The following is a 22,037-nucleotide window of genomic DNA, read 5'->3' as shown; positions in this document are numbered from 1 at the left end:
GTGCTGGCCACACTCAAGGAGAGTTGAGGGTAGAATGGGGATTAAGCTTCAATTTATTTGAAAAATTTCCAGTTTTGTATACAATTTATACTGTACATCATATATTAGCTCCGTTCAGGTATATAATTTAAGAATAAATATACTTATTATTTTGCCTCTTTAGGAGTAATTAGATGGCAAGCAATGTGTGGTTTTACCTTTCTTCATTATTGTGTTCCATCTTAATGGAAACTGTGCCATATGCAAGATAAATATGCAAACTAAAAAAAGGGTAATATTGTCTCTATTGAGAATACATTAAAATGATTAAGGGAGACCATGAGAGCATCTTCTTCAACAGAGGTAATAATCACGGGCTTCGGAATGTTGGGAGGGAGATGAGCCTGCAAAAAGGATTTGTTTCTGGGACAGAAGAGTTTTGTAAACTTGGTGAACTATGCCTTTAGAGCACCTATTACTTTTGTCCCCCTTTTCTTCTGAGAACATCAACACCCATAATCCTTGAGCATCCCCTGACCCAACGACTCTAGACTGAAGAAGCCCTAGCTCTACTACATTACTGACGGCAGGCCGATTAGAGGAAGAGATTATTTCCACAGCACATTTGCAACCAGTGCCCCTTGAGGAGTAACTGGTAATTCGTAGGGTACCACTCAGGCCAGAACAGCAGTAGGAAGCTCCTCCCCTCGGCCTGGGAGGGGGCGGTCCAGACGCCGACGTGGCCCCGCCCCGTCCTGGCTCCGCCCCTCAGCGCGGCCCGAGCGTCTTCCTTCCGGGTCGCCCTGGGCCGGGCTCGCCGCGGTCTCGCCGCAGCGCGGGAGCCTGGGATCCGCCCCCGCGCCCCGGCCTTCCCGCGCCGTCTGGTCGCTGGTGAAGCCACGGCGCGCGCCTCTCCCGGACCCTACAGGGTACGGCCCTTCCTTTACTTCTCCCTCCTGGGGGTCTCAGTCTTCTTCCGGCGCTGGGGCTGGGCCGGGCCCGGGTGGAGCCGCTCTTTGGGGAGCCGGGGCTCCCGGCAGAGGTCTCCGCTCCTGCTTTCTGCCCTCCCGCCGCCAGCCTGCGTTTGCTGGGCTTGCTTGGGACCCTGCAAGCATCTAACTTGCCTCCGGCGCCGCTTCTCTGCGCGACTGTCTGCTAGGCGTGAGGCGTCGCCCAGTGCGGGCGGCGCAGGGTTGTTTACACTGCGGGGTTGGCAGGTAGCGCTGACCCTGCAACCCCGAGTTGGCCACCGGCCCGCCTGTGTACTTGTGGCTCCTGCGAGTGCTACTTTGATTTCTCTTTGGCACCCGATGGTTTTCGCCTAGTCAGGCTCGTGTCTTAATTCAGGACTGCAACGAGATGCCTGGCGGCAGCCCTGTTTCTGTGTTCAGAGCTATCCTTAGAATGCAGTGAGATGGTGAGCATCCACTTGGCCTCCTTGTCAGCCTGTTTGCAGTGGGAGCGGTTTGGGATTTCCTTGATCGTTTCCCAAATACTCGTTGCCACAAAGCCTCTCATGTAGTCACGAGTTAAAATATACAAGTAATTAGAAAGTTAAGATGCTATAAACCTGTGATCAGGTAGTTGAGGGGGCGTCTGGCTTTATGCCCTGGAGGACTCACTAGGTGCGGGGATCTTGCTTGCTTTGGTGTCTTAGAGGACACAGGCTGCCTTTACTGCTTCTTGGCATGCCCTCTTTGGTGTCTTAAGTTCAGAATATAAGTACATTCCGCCCCCCGCACCCCCCACCCCTTAAAGCTCACTTCATGCTTGTGTTGTCCTGTATTACAATATGTTGGCTGAGTAGAGGGAGATTTTCCTGAGACATCAAGGCTTCTCTAGTCCTTTATTAGATACTAAGCTCTTGGGGAAAGGGACAGTGTATGTAATCTTTCTAGGGGTACTGTGCGTCACCCCATAGTAGACACTCTACTTGTTCATTGAATTGGCTCCTTTCCACACTTCTTTTCAGAGCACCATTTCTTTTCTTCCCTCTTTCTCCCTTTTCACTACTCCCCCCAAATTTGCTTTTTCTGGGCCCTGCATTTACATACTCTTCCCTTTTATTATGGACGTAAAAATCAGAAAAGTCAAATCCGTATAAGATAGTTATATCCTTTTTACCAGCACCCATGATCCAGTAATGCAATTATAGTCCTGTGTACGAGGCATCTTAAAATGTTGCTATTTATCTTTTACTTCTAACTATGGCCAGTAAAGGGAAAACTCCTGTTTCTTTACTGTGTAAGTTTCATTGTCGCATCCTCTTTAACTTTTGCTGTGATCAACGTAATCAGTTTTAACTTCATGGGTCTAACTCTGGTATCCTCTTAAAAAAGATGTTTTGCCACATGAATTGTATATAAATACTCCTTTATTTTCTTCTAGTACTTTTCATAGTCTTATTCTTCATATTTGGGCTTCCCAGGTGGCTCAGTGGTAAAGTATCTGCCTGCCAATGCAGGAGATGCTGGAGATGCAGGTTTGATCCCTGGGACGGGAGGATCCCCTGGAGAAGGAAATGGCAACCCACTCTAATATTCTTGCCTGGAAAATCCCATGGAAAGAGAAGCCTGGTGGGCTAGTCCATGGGCTTGCAAAGAGTTGGACATGACTTAGCAATGGAGCATTCTTCATATTTAAGTCTTTACCTCAATTATATTTAGCATGAAAGTGAAGTCGCTCAGTCCTGTCCGACTTTTTGCAACCCCATGGACTGTAGCCTACCAGGTTCCACCGTCCATGGGATTTTCCAGGCAAGAGTACTGGAGTGGGTTGCCATTTCCTTCTCCAGTGTTTAATATAAGCAAGGAAATAAAGCACCCCTTTTTCTTTCGTAGTTGTCAGCCACTGTCCCCACCAGCAATTGTGGAATTCTATTTTCCCCTACTGATGGCAAATGCTGTTTTTATCTGAGGCCCTAATTCTAGTATATTCTTGAAACTTTTACTGAATTAATGTTTAGCAATCTCTAGCTTCCTGTGCTGATACCATGCTGCTCTTATTACTTTAGTTTTATAATGTGTTTTAATGTCTAGTGCTTCAAATAGTGCCTGGCATATTGTAGACATCTCTAAATATTATTGAAATGAACCCGTTTAGAGAGGGTAAGTTGACTCCCTTTTTACCCCTTCCTCTCTACCCCACCCTTTCCTTAAAGTTTCTTGCCTCTTGAAATTATTTTTTAGCTTGCCTTCCTCATGGTCAGTTGAATTATTAACCATTGTTAAATAAATCCCTTCTCTTGCTAAGTTAGAACTTGCCCTGTTAAAGTTGCTCCTCAGAATTGTACCTAGAAAAGCAGCTTGATTCAAAATCTGGGTGTCTTTTGACCTTGCATTGTGTGTTAGTGCGTGTGTCTCTCCTCTTCACTTAGGACTCAGGATGTTCTGTAGTAGGTTTCAGTAGCTCTAAGGGATATCAGCTTCCCTGATAGCTCGGTTGGTAAAAAATCCACCTGCAATGCTGGAGATTGATAACTCAGTTGGTAAAGAATTCGCCTGCAATGCAGAAGACCCTGGTTCAATTCCTGGGTCAGAAAGATCCGCTGGAGAAGGGATAGGCTACCCACTTCAGTATTTTGGGGCTTCTCTTGTAGCTCAGCTGGTAAAGAATGTGCCTGTAATGCGGGAGACACGGGTTCAATCCCTGGGTTGGGAAGATCCCAAGATTCCCTGGAGAAGGGAAAGGCTACCAACTCCAGTATTCTGGCCTGGAGAATTCTATGGACTATAGAGTCCCCAAAATTTGGATGTAATCCAGCAGCTTTCACTCACTCACAAGGGATAAATGCCTGTAGACATGATCCCTGGGAACTGCCCCATGTCCATTTGTGTTTTATGATTGAACAACTTAAATATAATGAATTTTCAAGTGTTGTTATAATAGGTACTTAGAAATGTTATTAGATCATAAAATAAATGCATACATTCTTTTAGAAAAGTAATACAGAAATAGCCAAAGGAGCAAGTAAAAATGTTGTGGGTCCACCTCTCTAGTAACCCCATTCCCCAGAGATCGTCAGTTTTAATCATTTGTTCTCTTTTCCTTCCAGACATTAAAAATACATGTGTGTAAGTCTACATGCGTTTTATAACTAGCAGTATATTATATATAATGTTAAGTAAAGTTAAGTATATTATATATAATGTTATTATTATATATAAGTATATTATATATAAAGTTAAGTATATATATATTATATATATATATTATATATAATGTTATATAATATTATATATAATGTTAAGTAACTTCCAGTTAGTAATAATTGATGAACATCTTTCTATGTTGGTGCATATAACATTATCTTTTAAAAGTCTTTTTGATATTTCATTGTAGGAATAACCTAAAATTTATTTAACCAATCCCCTGGTGATACTTAGGCTATTCTGAATTTCCTTCTATTAGAAACAAAGCCTCAGGGATTCCTATTGTGTGTATATATTTGCACATTTATTTAGTTCCTTAGTGTGAATGTTAAGACACGGTATCGCTGGGTCAAAAGATATATACCTTTTTTAAAAAATAAAAAGTTACATATGTTTTAAATTATGATAGATCGTTCCATATTTCTCTTCAAAAGGTTGTTGTCAGAGTCAGCTTATACCGTTTCTGAAAATGTTGCCTGCTGTTGCTGAATCCTTGCCAGGAATTGTCAAGATTGAATTTTACCTTATTTGCAAGCTCACAGTTTGATGGATGCTGGTAGAAGACAGGAGCCAGCAGTAACAGTAGCCAGAGATAATTATTTCTGTAAACTTTTTATTTTATATTGGAGTATAGCAGATTAATAATCTTGTGGTAGTCTTAGGTGGACAGCAGAGGAACTCAGCCGTACATGTACATGTATCCATTCTCCTCTAAACTCCCCTTCCATCCAGGCTGCCGCATAACATTGAGAGAATTTCCTGTGCTGTACAGTTGTTATCGTTTTTGAGTTGCTAAAGTCTTTGTTGGTTATCCATTTTAAATATAGCAGTATGTACATGTCAGTCCCAAACTCCCTAACTGTCCCTTCACCCAGCAACCGTAAATTGATTCTCTAAGTCTGTGAGTCTGTATCTGTTTTGTAAATAAGTTCATTGGTGTATTTTTTGAGGCTTCCCTGGTGGCTCAGTGGTAAAGAATCTGCCTGCAATGTAGGAGATGTGGGTTTGATCCCTGGTACAGAAGATCCCCTGGAGAAGGAAGTGGCAACCCACTCCAGTATTCTTGCCTGGGAAATCCCATGGACAGAGGAGCCTGGAGGGCTACAGTCCATGGGGTCCCAGTCCATAGGGTTTCAAAAGAGTTGGACACAACTCAGTGACTAAACAACAACAAATATTTCTTTTTAGATTTTACATATAAAAAATGTCCTTTGATTTTCTCCTCTTGGCTGTCTGACTTCACAATCTCTAGGTCTATCCCTGATGCCACAAATGGCATTGTTTCTTTATTTTTAATGGCTGCGTAATGTTCCACTGTATGTATTCACCACATCTGCTGTATCCATTACTCTGTCGATGGACATTTAGGTTCCTTCCATGGCTTGGCTGTTGTACACAGTGCTGTGGTGGATGTTGAGGTGCATATATCCTTTCAGACCAGGTTTTTCTCTGGATATATAATTTCCCTCGTGGCTCAGATGGTAAAGAGTCTGCCTGCAGTGCGGGAGACCTGGGTGCTATGCCTGGGTTGGGAAGGTCCCTTGGAGAAGGGAATGGCAACCCATTCCAGTATTCTTGCCTGGAGAATCCCATGGACAGTGGAGGTTGGCAGGCCGCAGTCCATGGGATCGCGGAGTTGGACATGACTGAAGCAACCAAGACTTTCACTTCACTTTCATATGCCCAGGAGTGGGATTCCGGGGTGATATAGTAGCTTTATTTTTAGATTTTTGAGGAACCTCCATACTGTTCTCTGTAGTGGCAGTACCAATTTACATTCCCACCAACAGTGTAGGAGGGCCCCCATTTCTCCACACCCTCTGCAGCATTTATTGTTTGTGGATTTTTTGGTGATGACCATTTTGACTCATGTGAGGTGATCACTCAATGCAGTTTTGATTTGCGGGTCAGGAAGCAACAGTTAGAACTGGACATGGAACAACAGACTGGTTCCAAATAGGAAAAGGAGTACGTCAAGGCTGTATATTGTCACCCTACTTATTTAACTTTTATGCAGAGTACATCATGAGAAACGCTGGGCTGGAAGAAGCACAAGCTGGAATCAAGATTGCCAGGAGAAATATCAGTAATCTCAGATACGCAGATGACACCACCCTTATGGCAGAAAGTGAAGATGAACTAAAAAGCCTCTTGATGAAAGTGAAAGAGGAGAGTGAAAAAGTTGGCTTAAAGTTCAGCATTCAGAAAACTAAGATCATGGCATCTGGTCCCATCACCTCATGGGAAATAGATGGGGCAACAGTAGAAACAGTGTCAGACTTTAATTTTTTGGGCTCCAGAGTCACTGCAGATAGTGATTGCAGCCATAAAATTAAAAGACGCTTACTCCTTGGAAGGAAAGTTATGACCAATCTCGATAGCATATTAAAAAGCAGAGACATTACTTTGCCAACAAAGGTCCGTCTGGTCAAAGCTATGGTTTTTTCAGTGGTCATGTATGGATGTGAGAGTTGGACTGTGAAGAAAGCTGAGCGCTGAAAAATTGATGTTTTTGAACTATGGTGTTGGAGAAGACTCTTGAGAGTCCCTTGGACAGCAAGGAGATCCAACCAGTCCATCCTGAAGGAGATCAGTCCTGGGTGTTCATTGGAAGGACTGATGCTGAAGCTGAAACTCCAATATTTTGGCCACCTGATGTGAAGAGCTGACTCATTGGAAGAGACCCTGATGCTTGGAGGGATTGGGGGCAGGAGGAGAAGGGGACGACAGAGGATAAGATGGCTGGATGGCATCGCCAACTCGATGGACATGAGTTTGAGTAAACTCTGGGGGTTGATGATGGACAGGGAGGCCTGGCGTACTGCGATTCATGGGGTCGCAAAGAGTCGGACATGACTGAGCGACTGAACTGACTGAATAATTAGTGATGTTGGATATTTTTTCATGGGCCTTTAGCCCACCTGTGTGTCTTCTTTGGAGAAATGTCTGTTTAGATCTTTTGGCCATTTTTTGATTGGGTTGTCTGTTTTGATGATACTAAGCCTCATGAGGCTATCTAAAAGGGTTGTGCAGGCTTCCTGATGGGAGGGACTGGCAGTGCAAAGAACTGGTTCTTGCTGTGGTGGTGAGGGCCTTGCTCAGTATAACTTTAATCTGCTTGTCTGCTGCTGAGTGAGGCTGTGATCCCTCTGTGTTAGTTGTTTGGCCTAAGGACCCAGCCCTGAGCCTACCGACTCTATGGTCCGGCCTGTGGTGGCCTCTGAGAGAACTCACACCAGCTGGGACTTCTGAGAACTGCTCCTGCCAGTCCCACTCATCCACTGCCTCCCACACCTCTGCAGGAGACCCTCCAACACTATAGGTGGGCTTGGTTCGGTCTCCTGTGGCGTCCCTGCTCCTTCCCCCTGGGTCCTGTGTGTACCCTCTGTTTCCTCCAGTGCCATGGAAGTCCTGCAGTCAAATCCCACTGGCCTTCAACGTCTGATTCCCTGGGGGTTCCTGGTCCCTTTGCTGGACCCACAGGCTGGGAATCCTGATGTGGGGCTCAGAACCTTCACAATAGTGGGAGAACTTCTGTGGTTTAATTGTTCTGCGGTTTGTGCGTCACGCCCCTGGCAGGTATGGATTTGATTTTATTGTAATTGCACCCCTTCTGCCGTCTCACTGACTCTTCTTTGTCTTTAATGTGGGGTATGTTTTTTGTCGGTTTCAGTATCTTTCTGTTGCTGCTTGTCCAGCAGGTAGTTGTGGTTTCCGTCCTTTCCCGGGAGGGGGTGAGTGCATGTCCTTCTGCCATTCTTTTCTTCTGTCACTTCCTTGAACCCTGATTTCCACAGGGTGATGTGATGAGGGCCAGGTAGTTCAAGCATACGCAGTAGATTACATTATAGGAGTGAAACCCTGAGCTTAGGGAACCTGACTGTTCATAATAGGCAAGCAAGTCTGCCTAACTTTTACCCTAGGGAGAGACATTATCTTTATTATGCTGGAGAGTAAAAAAAGAAAAATCTGCCCTCTACTCCAGGGGGAGACTTCTCTTTATGTGCCAACGATGTTTGCTGTATAAAGACCTTTGAAAGGATAGTCTGGAACAGAGATTATCAGTGTCCCTGCTTGTGAGGTGTGCAGAAATGTGAGCGACCTGTGAAGAATTGTTCTGAAACAATCACTGCTAAAATGATGTCATTCTTTTACATTTTATGATGTTATGGATGAAAGGTACTTTTGCTGTTTTAATTTTGCATTTGTCTGCTTATTGATGGAGTTGAATATCTCCTTGCCTATTCATATTCTTTGCTTAATTTTCTGTTGATGGCCCTCTTTTTCATGTTAATTTGTAATAGCTCTTTGCATGTCACGGCTGTCAGTGACTTGGTACACCATTGCCAGTATTTTTTCATAGTTTATTCTTTAAATGCTTTTTCTGGGAGCTTTTGCCATGTTGGTTTTGTTCAGTCGCTAAGTCGTGCCTGACTCTGCGACCCCATAGACTGCAGCACACCAGGCTCCCCTGTCCTCCTCTGCCTCCCAGAGTTTGCTCAAACTCGTGTCTATTGAGTTGGTGATGCTATCTAATCATCTCGAAAGCTTTAATATGTATGTTGTCAGTTCTGTATTCTCTTTATGGCATCCTGAGTTTCCATCCCCAGGTTATTAAAATGCTCTCTGTACATATTCTCTTACTGGATATTTTGTGTTACTTATTTAAATTTTAAAAAATGGTTGCTTGGGTAATACAGTTGACCCTTGAATAACATGGGTGTGACTTGCAGGAATCGATATACCTGTGGATTTTTTTCAGTAGTAAATGCTCAGGACTGAACAATTCACTGTTGCATGAACCTAGGGATACAAAACTGTGGGTAAGGAGGAATTGTGCATATGCATGGCCAGTTGTAAGTTATACATGGGTTTTCAGCTGTGCCGGTGCTCCTAACCCCTGTATTGTTCAAGGATCAACTGTATTCTAAATTTACTTTGCTAAGTGTGTAGACATTTTCCCAAAATATATTTGATAAGCTGTCATTTCCCTGTTTTTGGCTTGACACATTCCTTGTACTATATCACTATTTACTGTTTTCTCAAAACTGATAAATCAGTAAGCAGAATATATTAGTCTCTCACTGTGACTATGAATTTGATTGGATTCATCCTTATAGATGTTTGTTCTCAGTGGATTTCAATCTTACAAAATATAAAGTATGTTTTGCTCTGTTTGATGATTTCTGATATTACTGTTGCCGTCTCTGTCAGTTTTGTGTGTACTGGATAGATTTTTATTGCTCACATGTTCTTTCAGTTATTTACATCATTTTGCTTTACTCTCTTATAAATATCAAGCATCATTTAGTCAGACTTTCATTTTTCCTTCCAACCTTCGCCCTCCCAACCTGAAAGTTTTTCTTTATTATTTATTTTGCATTGTTAAGAAACGTTTTATAAAAGATAATCATAGGTTCACATGCAACTGAAAGAAATAATAAAGGAATATCTTACGTATACTTCACCCAGTTTCTTCCTGTGGTAACATCTTGCATGACTATAGCACTATAGTACACCTGGGACATTGACATTGACCCCGTCTACACACTTTACTCGGATTTCCTCAGTTTCACGTGCCTTTGTGTGTGTGTTCTCTGACATTTTATGTAGATCTTGTCATACCACCACCACAGTCAAGATGTAGAATCACTCCATTACAAGGACTTACTTTTTCACAGGAAAATTTAACCTATTCGTATTTACTTTTTTTTTTCTCCCCTGAAAGTTTGGAAATTCTGAAACGATGTAGAACTGACTTTCTTTTGCCCTTATTCCTCCATTTAATGAGGCAAGACCTTGACTCTTTGCCTTCCCTACATTCTTGGTTCTATTGATTTGATTTCCTTTTGTATCACTTCTGTTTTTCCCTAACCGTCCTTTTCAACTTTACCAGCACTGCATCTGTAATGATTTAGATTTAACTATAAGGTCACTGGTCACTTGAATATTGTGTCTTCCTCTTTTAAAATTTATTTACTTTAATTCATTTGTTTTTTGACTGGAATACTTTCTTGAGTAATGTTTTTAAGAAGAGTTATGGGAGGAATACTTGCATGTCCAGAAATAGTTTCTGGCTTGTTGTTTGTTTTTCTATGTGAATAAAAGTTTGAGTCAGTTCTTTTTCCTTTGTAATTTCTAAAATGTTCTATTATCTTTTAGCATTTTTTTGAACCTTCATCAGCTTCAATCTTTTCTTGAATTCACTTTATATAAGTATTGGGTTTCTTGCATCTGTGTTCCTATTTTTTTCATTTAAATTTTCAATTTATTTTGACTACTATGATTTTAATTTCTAAAATTTAAAAAAGTTTTAAAAAAATAGCTTATACTTATTTTATGGAGCCTATGCCATGTTAATTCACACTAAAGATAATAGTTATATTTTAAAACTCTTCTCCTGTTTTTTGCATTAACTTTTTTTGGAGACCAGTTGCTCTAATTGCCCAAGTTGCTTTTAGGTCTTTAGGATGGATGTCTAAGGCCAGGTGAGTTGGCTGGGGCTCTGAGATCAGGCTTTACCCTGAGTGTAATGAATGGGCAGAACATGTTAACTAGTAGATATTTTTTTAGGGTGTGCTGGTCAAAAACTGACTAATAAGCTAGGATGCCCATAAACATGGAGAAGGCAATGGCACCCCACTCCAGTACTCTTGCCTGGAAAATCCCATGGATGGAGGAGCCTGGTAGGCTGCAGTCCATGGGGTTGCGAAGAGCCAGACACAACTGAGCTACTTCACTTTCACTTTTCACTTTCATGCATTGGAGAAGGAAATGGCAACCCACTCCAGTGTTCTTGCCTGGAGAATCCCAGGGATGGGGGAGCCTGGTAGGCTACTGTCTTTGGGGTCGCACAGAGTTGGCTATGATTGAAGTGACTTAGCAGCAGCAGCAGCAGCCCGTAAACAACCCAATTCTGGGATACCAGATCTCTACCCTGTCTTGGTCCACAGTGAAGACTGAAAATAAAAGCGTACAGAGCAGTCTCATTGCCATAAGCATTCCTTTGTGTGGCCCCTTTGCAGTCATCAGACTCAACCCTGTCTTCTTCCCTAACTCCCCAGTAAACACTGATCTGCTTTCCTTCCCTATAATTTTACCTTTTCCAGAGTATCATATCATGTACATGAAATTAAACAATTGTGTAGCCTTTGTGTATGTCTTCTTTCACTTACAAAATGCATTTTAAGTCATCTTTGCTGTTACCTGAGTCAGTAACTCATTCCTTGTTATTGCTGAATAGTAGTTCCCTGAATAGGTACTACTGTTTATCCATTTGCCTGTTGAAAGACATCTTGGACATCTCCAGATTGGAATGAGAATGAATAAATCTGCTCTAAACATTTGCGTACAGGTTTTTGTTTGAATATAGGTTTTAATACATTTGAGTAAATATCCTAGGAGTGGAATGCTAGATGGTTTGGTAAGGGTATATAACTTTATAATAAACTTTCAGACTTACCCAAAGTGGCTGTACCATTTTGTAATCCCACCAGAAGTGTTTGTAGCATCCAGTTTGATATCATCTTAGAATTGATTAATCTGTATTTAACTCTTCTCAGATTTACGATATTAAACACTATCTGTCTTAGGGTTTATTCTTTTGAAATTGCTCCTAAGTAAAACATTTGCCAGGACACACAAAAGTATGTCATAAAAGAAAAACAAATGATAAATTGGACTTAAAAATAGAAAACTTTTCTAAAGAGAAGCTATTTTCTAAAGATAAGTCTATTATCAAGTAGATGAAAAGGCAAGCACAAATAGGGAGAGACTGGAAGAAGCTATTTGTGAAACATATATCTAGAAAAGATTGCATCTAGAATGTATGAAGAACTCTTACAACTCAATAAATAATAAGAAAGCAAAAAAATGAATAATAAGACAATTAAAAAATGGGAAAAATACCCATTTCACTAAAGAAGATACATGTGGCAAATAAGGACGTGAAAATAAGGGCACGTTATTAGTAGTCAGTTGAGAAATGCAAACTAAAACCATAAGGTATCATGACCCACTCACTGGAATGGCTAAAGATCGACAATAATAACTGTTGGTGAGGATTTGGAGCAACTAGAACTCTCATACATTGTTGGTGGGAATGTAAAATGTTACACTCATTTTGTAAACATTTTGGTTCCAGAAACAACCCAAGAATATGTCTGCTTAATAGAGATGATTCAGCAATAAAGGAACAAATGACTGATAAACATAACAAGAGGGATCAATCTCAGTTATGCTGAGCAAAATAAATTAGACTCAAAAGTACAGACATATTTCACTTTATGTAACTAGAATAAAAGGTAGTCTAATTTATAGTGACAACAAGTAGTGTGTGTTTTTTTCCTGGCACAAGGAGTAGATGGGTGGTTGGGAGAGCAGAAATTTTTTATTGGGTTGCTCAAAAAATGTGGGTTTTTTTGTAACATCCTATGGGAAGACCCAAACTAGCTTTTTGGCCAACCAGTATATCTTGGTCCTGGTGGTGGTTTGCATTGTTATATGTCTTTGTCAAACCTCATTGAACTGTACACTTAAAATGGAGTACATGTTTTAGAATGTAGATTATACCCTAAAGTTAATTTAGCAGTATTATGCCATTTTAATTAATTGCTTTTTTAGCTTGAATGGCTAGCAGTGACATACCTAGGATTTTGTACTTGGATTTTTGTTAGGAAGGCTAACTAAATTCAGTTATTTTTTAATTAGGTAAAATACTTTTTATTTTAATGTAAAAATGTATCACTAGTATTTGGCTAAAATAAATGTACATTTACCTTATGGTTTTAAGAGCTAGGGAGTTTTTTTTTTTTTTTTTTTTCCTTCAGTGTGTCCATTAAAATGATCTGCAATCAGATATTCTTAAGTTTTAATACTCTAGGTTTTAGTTAAATATATATCTTGTGTCTGTTAAAAGTTTTGGGTTATTCTGATTTGTAGTTCTTCCAACTCAGATGATTTATTCTTACTCATCATAAATAATTAAGAAAAATGTAAAACAGAGCATTGGTGGCATTTGTAAGTAAGGTACTTTATAGAATCATGTCTGTGTGACTAGAAACATCCTTATTTGTCACTTCTGAAATAGTATCTTTGGTTAGGAAGAGGGTTTCCAGATCTATTGTATCAGAAAATCACAATTCACTTATCCTACCGTTATGTGGCGCTTTTTTTTTAACATTGACTCCTAAATTCCTTTTTCTTGTTACTGAAAGATTGCTTGTGAAATATTTCATAAATTTAGATTTGCTTGTTAAAATCTAGGAAAGAAAGAGAAGAAATAAAGCATTGTACAGAACTAACCATTGTCAGTTCCTAGTTTAAGTTGGTTCTAAACCTCATCCTTGGTTTTCTGACAAGTTTATTCCTAGTTTCACTCGTTAGGCATTTCCTGCTTCATCCTCACTGTTGGCGCGTTAACTCAGCAGAAATTCTGAAGAGCCCATTGTGTTCCATACTTTTTGTATTTTCAAGGCCTACCTTGATTTCTGGAAGATTTTTGTTCACCTCTTTGGTTTTCAAGATTTTTCCCTGGCCTTCAGGTTTTTCTTCCTGGTTGCTTCTCCTTTTGCTTTATTTGCCTGGGTTTTCAAATAGCCATAAAGCTGCATAGAAGTCTCTCTTTTCTTTGTTCATCCACATGGTTCAGTTAAACTCTACCTGTTTATTTTGTATTGGGACCTTGTTGATTATAACATATAGTCATAATAAAGATGTTTCAACTGGAGAAGAATTTACATAGAGGAAGAGAGAGGCACTTAATGTCATAATATTGCACCCCCGGTAGTCTCCTTACTGACACTGCCGTATGTTTTCAATGTAGTGCGTTGTGAATAATGATAAAGGAAGAGGGATGCTTTTGTAAGACTCAACCTTTGCTCCTCCCTAGTGTATCTAATAGCAGAAAAATATTAAGCTGTCTTTTTTACCTTTACTCTTATATTACTGCCCTTTTTGGCCTATCTCTTTTACTCTGAAGTTATCTCTCTCTCGCTTTTTAAAGAACTTTTTCATCCACAGTTTTTTCCAGTTCTTCATAATCACCATATGGTCTTAACATAGATTTGGAGTGTTAAAAAAATCATCATATTTGAGAAAAATAGCTTCTTTTACCTCTCCAATCATGTCTTTCATGTGTCTTTCTTTAATTTTAATCAGTTTCTTTGTGGCCAAGGTCAGGTCTCTTTTATGTATTCAAGACTGCTTTTGTATTAACAGAAGTTACCACTTTTTTACATTCCCTTTGAATAGTAAAATTTCAATATATGTATACTATTCCTTATTGGATGGCTTCAAGGAAGGTCATATATTTGATTCTTACCTATTGTGTTTCTGTTTTTATTATCCATTTCTCTCTCTTTTTCTCTGTATCAAGATATGGAACTTTTTTTTTTTTTTGGGTTACATGTGCCTTATGTGACTTGAAGGGTCACTGGTTTATTTTTGTGTCTATTTTAATCTTACTTGTTTTAATTCTCTTCTGCCATCTACTCTGCCGGCTCAAAAAAATGAATAAATGTTTACAGAGCATATATTGGCATGTGCTAAGCCCTAAGGATATAGTTCTCATTAAGAAATATTCTTTTAACTTGAGGAATTTGTAGTCTATTATAGTAGGAAAAAATATCTCAGCATGTAAGAAATGGTGGGCTTCCCAGGTGGCGCAGTGGTGTAGAGTCCGTTTGCCAGTGCAGGAGATGCAAGAGAGATGGGCTCGATCCCTAGGGGTTGGGAAGACCCCTAGGAGTAGGAGGTGGCAACCGACTCCAGTATTCTTGTGTGGATAATCCCATGGACAGAGGAGCCTGGCGGGCTACAGTCCAGGGAGCCGTAAAGAGTTGGACATGACTGAGCTCACACACGAAAGATAAGAGCAGGGAAAAAGTGAGTAGTGGATAAGGCCTGAACCTTAAAGGTGAGTAAGAGGGTGTCAAAGAGAGGAAAAGTAAGGGGATTTCAGAGCCACGTAGCCTCAGTGGGAGACCAGGAGATGCTGGGGGTTGAAAGTACAGGTGCAGCTGAGGCCAGGGTAGGTGTCCTGGTAGGTCTGTAGGAAGGGCGGGGTGTGTGAAGTGGAAGACACAGGGAGAAGACAGCCCAAGAGAAGTGGGAAGGAACTAAAAAGACAGCCTTCCTTTAATGGAACCTCTAGCTATTTTAGAAGAATGAGGAGAGAGGAGTCCGAGGGAGGACACGGAAGTTACCAGAAAGGCAGGAGGAGATAGGAGAGCATATGGTGGCGTGGAAGCCTGCAGAGGGCAGGCCAGGGGAGAGGGCTGGGTGGGAGTGTCAGCTGCTATCCCAAGTTCAAATATAACCCCTTTCTTTTCTTGACTGATATTTTCCTCCATTCCCCTATGTCTGGATTTCTAGACTCAACCTGAAAAGTCCTTTCCTCAAAGGAGTGTCTCTTGATCAGTTTCAGCAGGATTCAGAAATGACAGCATTTAAAGTTCAGCTTTTTTTCTGGATTTGTTACCACATTCCGCCCTCTATGACATTTCGGTAACATCCTGCAAGGCTGCCGAAACTCTTGGTTTTTTCTGTCACTTCGCTGACATGTCTCTGTGGGCTGTTTTGCAAGTACGTATTGTTATGACTTGCCTCCGGTGTAGGACTGTGCCTTTTTGCCTAGCCTTTTTATCTTTTCCCATATCTTTTCACTTTAAAATAAGTTGAGAATCCACTGTGGAGTTTTAAACTTGTTCTCCAGGTTCTCCCACTATACCATGAACCTAAGCTTTCACTTTCATCCCAGTTACCTCCTTTTGTTGATTTCATGAAAAGCCCCTTTTCATGAAAAGCTCCTTCCTCCTGGTTGCTCTGCCCTCTTCTCTGCAGTTTCTGCCATCCTGTTTCTCTCCGCCTCATCGACTCCCCATCTCACTTCAAATCTCAGTAGTAAACATATGTTCTCCCTTGTCTATATCTCTTAATTTCTCTTTTCCACTGTTATTGCTTTCTCTGTAATTGTATTATTTAACTTTGTTAAGCATTCTATAATATGAAAGATGAGGTTGAAAATAAAGTTGTATTATAATAAAATGATGTCGCATAAAGCAAGTTGTTTCCCAAGGAGTATGAAAGTCTCCCGACACAGGTTAAAATGGCTGCTGTTTTGTATTCCTTGATTGTGCTAGTATAAGCGTTCAGCGTGTTGTGGGGAATTTCTTACTTTGTAATCATTGTTGACAAGTTATTGGATTAAATGAATAAAGATCATTGTATTTCTAATTCAGACATTTTTGTTAAATGAAAAATAGTGTTTTTATATGTTGTATTTAATAGTAATGTAGTTTTTTGAATGAACTGGGAAAGAAAATGTCTCCCAAAAGGTATATATTATAGTCACCCTCTTGGAAAAATTTAGTGTACCAGACTAATATTTGTTTACTTGCATCTGGTGGGAAAAGTCATTTTGTCTTTGAATTCCATTCTCCTCCTAAAGGGGAGTTATTGTATCTTTCACATTTGGTTCATTGCCCATTGGGATATTCATTGGTTATCACAAATTGCCTCAATGCCTTGGCAGAAGTCCAGACAGTACATGGACAATTTGAACTTGGGTACTGGTCGTTGCTGCCCACATGAGTCCTGAGACTGCGGCTCTATTCCCTTTTTCAGCGTCATTTCCCAGGGAAAAGTAGAGTGAGCTATCCTTTCTTCTCCATATGTTCATCCTCACCCGCTAGACACTGGTATGTGTCATCTTAGCTGACTGGAAAGGAGTTTAGAATCAGTGAAGGATGTTAACAATGGATTTGTACATTTTCCTTTTTTATTTCTATGCCATGTTTATTTAAAAAAAAAAACAAACAGGTGTTAGCTGCATTATATTTTTCTAAATATTATGGCTGATAAAAGAAAAAATGTATTGGGTTTTCCAGTGCCTTTCTTTTTGTCGGTATAGCTTTATCTCACAGAAAATTAACCCTGTAGGTTATTGTTATCCATAGTTGAAAAAAATAAAGCATCTCTTCTACACTGAAGATCTTTGAACATATGTATATTTATAGCATATATATAATACATGTATTTACAACTCTCACATATAATATGTATATTTATAGCTCACCTTTATGTATGTTGCTTCAATGCAAAATTTTACTTAACACCAGCTTAAAAATGATCCTGCACACTTGACAGTCTTGCTGCTTTTGATATTATCCCATAATCTGATGGTAAAAACTAGCTAGGAAACAGTTATCAAGTTTGTGGTTCAGTAGGTCAAACAGAATTTGTCTCAATCTTTTGGCCAAGAATGATTGTGCAAGTTCACATGAATGATGGTATCTTATTTACAGATGTTTCTTTGGTTTTATAAAACTATTACTTTCTGATAAATGCAGTTTTATAAAGAAAGTAAAAGGAGCTCCATTGCAGCAATTTATAGACTGTGGAAGGAGAAGTGATATCTAAAGATGATAGAGTCAAACCCATCCATCCACCTTGACAAATAGATTTCTGTCCTTCCCTTGAAGATTTCCAGGAACAAAACACCCACATTCTTCCCAAATTAGCAGAGATGTCAATTGAGTGGGATTTTCTAAATTTCATTTTTGCAGTTTAAATTTATTTCATTAATTCTTTTTCTTTCAAGAAAGAGAGGGGCCAAGTAACTTCTTTGGGAAATTATGCTTCTTAATTTACCTGGGGGGCCTATTTTGAAGTAAAGTATAAGTGGTAAAAGAAAGAGCTATGTCATTTCAGGTTTTGGTGTTAAAGATTTGATATTTGTGCATTGGTACATTTTTTTCTTTGACCGATTTATCCTTGTGGTGGGTGGAATGTTTGAATAAGGAGGTGATGTTCTAAATCATTATATCTCCCGCATTTACAACCCGTCCTATGCTTCAGCTCTCCGTGTTGTCTGTCCTGAGGTGAATCTGATTCACTGACTCATGGTTTATCCGCTGGAGAACATGTAACATGTGTTGCAGAAGTACCTTATTTATTTCAATACTGTGCTTTTGGTACTCTTTCCCAAAACAGTTCTGTCCAGAGTGTCCTGTTGTTTCTTGTTCTTAGGGTGCGGGTTCTTCCATTGAGTGAGTCTGCCTGCCGACTGTCCGTGATAGTGGTTCAGTTTCTGCTGCGGTCTGTACGTTTGTGCTGTGACGCATCTTCTGGAAGGGTTTAGTCAGTCCTGTGTGTGGAAGCATCCCTGCAGGGAGGTTCACATCTGCCTCTGCCAGTTAGGACCGCTGTTTCTTTTGAGATCTTTTGGCTCGGGGGATTCTCAGCCGTGAAGGCGGTATGAAGCTAGGCCCGTACTTTGTGTGGTACTTGCCTAACAGGGTTCTGACTTCCCTCCGCTGACTTTCTCCCCGCTGCCCAAGTTGGTGCCAAGTATCCTTTGGCTTCCTGGCCAGTGAGCTAAGCTTTCATGTTCCTGGTTTCACAGACAGGGTGATTTCTCCTGAGTTTTGGCCTTAGGAAGATTCTTCCAAATGGGACCTGTGGCTTGAAATCACCTCTCTGCATCGGTGTTGAAAGTCCTCTTATTACAACCGCTGAGACCTGTGATGGGTTCCCTGCGTCATAGCTTCCATTTCTGTTCTCTGCTCTTTGATTTTCCTTTTTGTTTCTCACAACGGCAGGTTTTCCTCACTTGTTTCTAACTCAGCCCTTTATCTCCTGTTTTACTGGGTATATTTTGTCAAGCATTTCAGTGTGTTTGGATCTGGACAGGATTGAGAGGCAGAAGATGCCATTGTATGTGTGTGCTAAGTCACTTCAGTCGTGGCTGACTGCTTGTGACCGTATGGACTGCAGCCCGCCAGGCCCCTCTGTCCATGGGATTCTCCAGGCAAGAATACTGGAGTGGGTTGACATTTCCTCCTCCAGGGGATCTTCCCAACCCAGGGATCCAACCTGTCTCCTGCATCTCCTGCATTGCGGTCCGGTTCTTCACCACTAGCATCACCTGTGAAGTTGCTGTTATTTAATTTTAACTTATTTTAGATTTTTATAGTCTTTTTTCTCATCATCTTTCTGTCAAGATGTGTCATATTTCATGTACTGAGTACTTTGATAAGTGAAGTCTTTGGCTATATTCCTTCCTCCAAGAAACTTGGTCGTAATGTAGGCCCTTGTGGAAACAAGAGTACATACCTGATACAAAGGTGGTGCCGGATAATAAGCCTATTTACGGAACAAAGGGGTTAGAAAAAGAATGGTAAAGTCAGGGAGATTAAAGTAAAGTATGAAGGATGTTTAGAAGGTGACAGAGTTTACTGCATTAGATGCAAAGAAGTGGGTCTAGCTTGAGGAGAGCCTTGAAATGTCAAACCAAGAGGTTTAGATTATATCTTGTAAGTAAGAACAAAAAGCTGTGAGAGGTTTTGGGTGGGAGAGATGTCTAATTTTTTATAATCTTAGTGTACTGATTTGAAAGGCTAACACATTGCTCTACTAAAGAAAAAATTCTGTATTTTCCTTCTTTTACGTAGGAGAGGTTAAACTCAGGGCTTCGCAGGTAGAAAAATGAGCATGCTTGATTGCCTTGTTTGTGTAGCCAAGAGGTTAGCTAGTCAGTGCAGACAGGGGCCAGGTCTCCGTCGTGAACTGGGAGAGCTGGCTGAGAACAGCAGTGGCCGCCAGGGAAGCTCAGGCCTCTTCTCACAGGGTCTTCTTGACTGTTAAAAGTTACAAACTTCTTCAACTTTACAAATCACTATTTGGTCCGATTAAAGTATATCCACCCAGCGACGCGTCTTACCCTTGGACTTCCCTCAGATGGTAAAGAAACTGCCTGCAATGCAGGAGACTCAGGTTCAATCCCTGGGTTGGGAAGATCCCCTGGAGAAGGAAATGACAACCCACTCCAGTAGGCTTGCCTGGGAAGTCCCATGGACAGAGGAGCCTGGTGGGCCATAGTCCATGGGGTCGCAAAGGGTCAGACGTGACTGAGCAACTAAGCTCTTAGCATGAGTATATCTGCTCGTGTGGTTTGACCCATGAGCTATGGGTTTGCAACCTTCATATAGAAAGGGTTCGTTTATAATGTTTTTATTACATTCTATCATAAAATTTAAAAAATATATTAATTATTCAAAATTGTCCACACAACTCAGAAAAACGTGAATTCAGAAAAAATTCAAATTCTATTTGAGTGTTCTGTATCTAATAAGTAGCTGTTTCTCTATGATAATAATCTTGTTGGGATATTTGGCTTTCTAAGTTAGAAGTAAAAATATTTTCTAAAACTCTTGTCTTACAGGTAAAAGAATGTCGTATTTCAATATTTGCACCTGAGATCAGGGTGTACCTGTCAGGCCACATGGATGAGTGCCAACCTTTGCATTTCCGGTGTGTACCCTGTGACCGTTCTGTCTGGGGTGAGTGATTTCTAAGAGGAGCTGGCAACCAACCAGATGCCAGCCAGCCATGGACTGCCCTCACAAATAATGCTGGGAGTTATAATAAATTAAACACTGTCTGGTGATCTGTGATGTGTAAGGCAGTTAATTTCGTTGGTCTGGATTAACTGTCAGCTCCAGAAAACTATATTCCCATAATGTGAAATCTGTACTTAGCATGTTCAGAAGTGAGTCATAATTAACAATAGGGAATCATTTGTTAAAATGTGAAGTTATAAAATATGCCTAAGATCCTTTTGGATTTACAGCACTATTTTAGTGGTTTGCCATATATTTTAAATAATTTTAATTTTAAAAGTTCAAGGACTTAGTATTTCTTGAAGGATAGTTATAATTTTGTACAAAATGGGGTTTTTTGGGTTGTACGTCTTCCATTGCCTTATAATATCAGTTTTGCTTCCCATATAGCATAAAATTGTATACATTTTCAATATTCAGGTTTCTTAAAAGTACATTAGATAGATTATTTAGAGGTTCACATTTGCAGTGAATTTTTTGTTTGTTTCATTCTGGGAAATTACATTGGGTAAAAAGCCTGTTTGTTACCTTATCCATGCATGTTTCTACTTATTTAAATTATTTTATTTAACCAAGCCATTCATTTTTTTTAGAACATCCTTCAAAGAGTTCATGCGTCTTACTGAGGACACCTGACCTTTTGAAGCTTCATAATTCACACCTAGATGTCACCGGTCTTTCCCATGTTAACAGTTCTGACTATGTTTTATTATATGTGCCTTCGGCGCCGAGCCAGGACGGCTACCAGAGGAGAAATAATGAACAGCCATAGAACTGTAGAATCAAACAGCCGGACCTCGCCTCTGAATGCAGAGGTGGTCCAGTATGCCAAAGAGGTAGTCGATTTCAGCTCCCATTACGGGAGTGAGAACAGCATGTCTTACACCATGTGGAACTTAGCAGGTGTCCCAAATGTGTTTCCGAGCTCCGGCGACTTTACGCAGACAGCTGTGTTTCGAACTTACGGAACGTGGTGGGATCAGTGTCCTAGCGCACCTGTGCCTTTCGAGAGGACGCCAGCAGATTTCCAGAGCCAAGACTATGTGGAACTTGCTTTTGAACAACAGGTATATCCAACAGCTGTCCACGTTCTGGAAACCTATCATCCTGGAGCAGTCATTAGAATTCTAGCTTGTTCTGCAAATCCCTATTCCCCAGGTCCACTGGCTGAAGTCAGGTAAGACTCATTTTTTTTAATGACCACATTTTACTGCTGAAAGATGGTGGTGGTTTCAGTACTGGAGGTCTTTTTTCATTGAAAGTGTTCTCTTAGGTCATTTAAACAAATTCAAGTTTTTAAATTTTCCTTTACTTTTCTGATAGGGGAAGAAGGATCAGATAAATTTAACGCATTCTTTATACCTATAACACCTCACCCCATAATAGTCATGGATTGTGAGATTTGTGTGTGAGTTTGCTGTAAATGAAAAGCATGATTTGAACTAACTGGAACATGAGCCAATCTGAGAAGTTGGAAGTATGAATTCTAACATATTTTCAAACAGGC

The 22,037-nt window shown here is 40.4% G+C and overlaps 1 protein-coding gene across 2 annotated transcripts in view; it reads left to right on the top strand.

Moving 5' to 3' along the window:
- The first annotated feature begins 762 nt into the window (after positions 1 to 762).
- Positions 763 to 22,037, top strand: part of FBXL4 (F-box and leucine rich repeat protein 4) — a 74,344-nt gene continuing 53,069 nt past the window's right edge. Inside the window, exons 1-3 of one of the 2 annotated variants that reach the window (XM_043439379.1) lie at positions 763 to 908; positions 20,353 to 20,441; positions 21,124 to 21,707. In XM_043439379.1, the coding sequence (XP_043295314.1) occupies positions 21,196 to 21,707 (512 nt within the window). In that variant the 5' untranslated portion in view covers positions 763 to 908; positions 20,353 to 20,441; positions 21,124 to 21,195. Of the gene's footprint in view, positions 909 to 20,352; positions 20,471 to 21,123; positions 21,708 to 22,037 lie in introns of both variants that reach the window. The other variant, XM_043439378.1, reaches the window with a different exon arrangement.

The sequence above is a fragment of the Cervus canadensis genome, chromosome 20, assembly GCF_019320065.1.
Source record: "Cervus canadensis isolate Bull #8, Minnesota chromosome 20, ASM1932006v1, whole genome shotgun sequence".
Taxonomy (NCBI): domain Eukaryota; kingdom Metazoa; phylum Chordata; class Mammalia; order Artiodactyla; family Cervidae; genus Cervus; species Cervus canadensis.
Note: the sequence above shows the minus strand (reverse complement) of the source record. Positions and strands in the feature narration are given on the sequence as shown.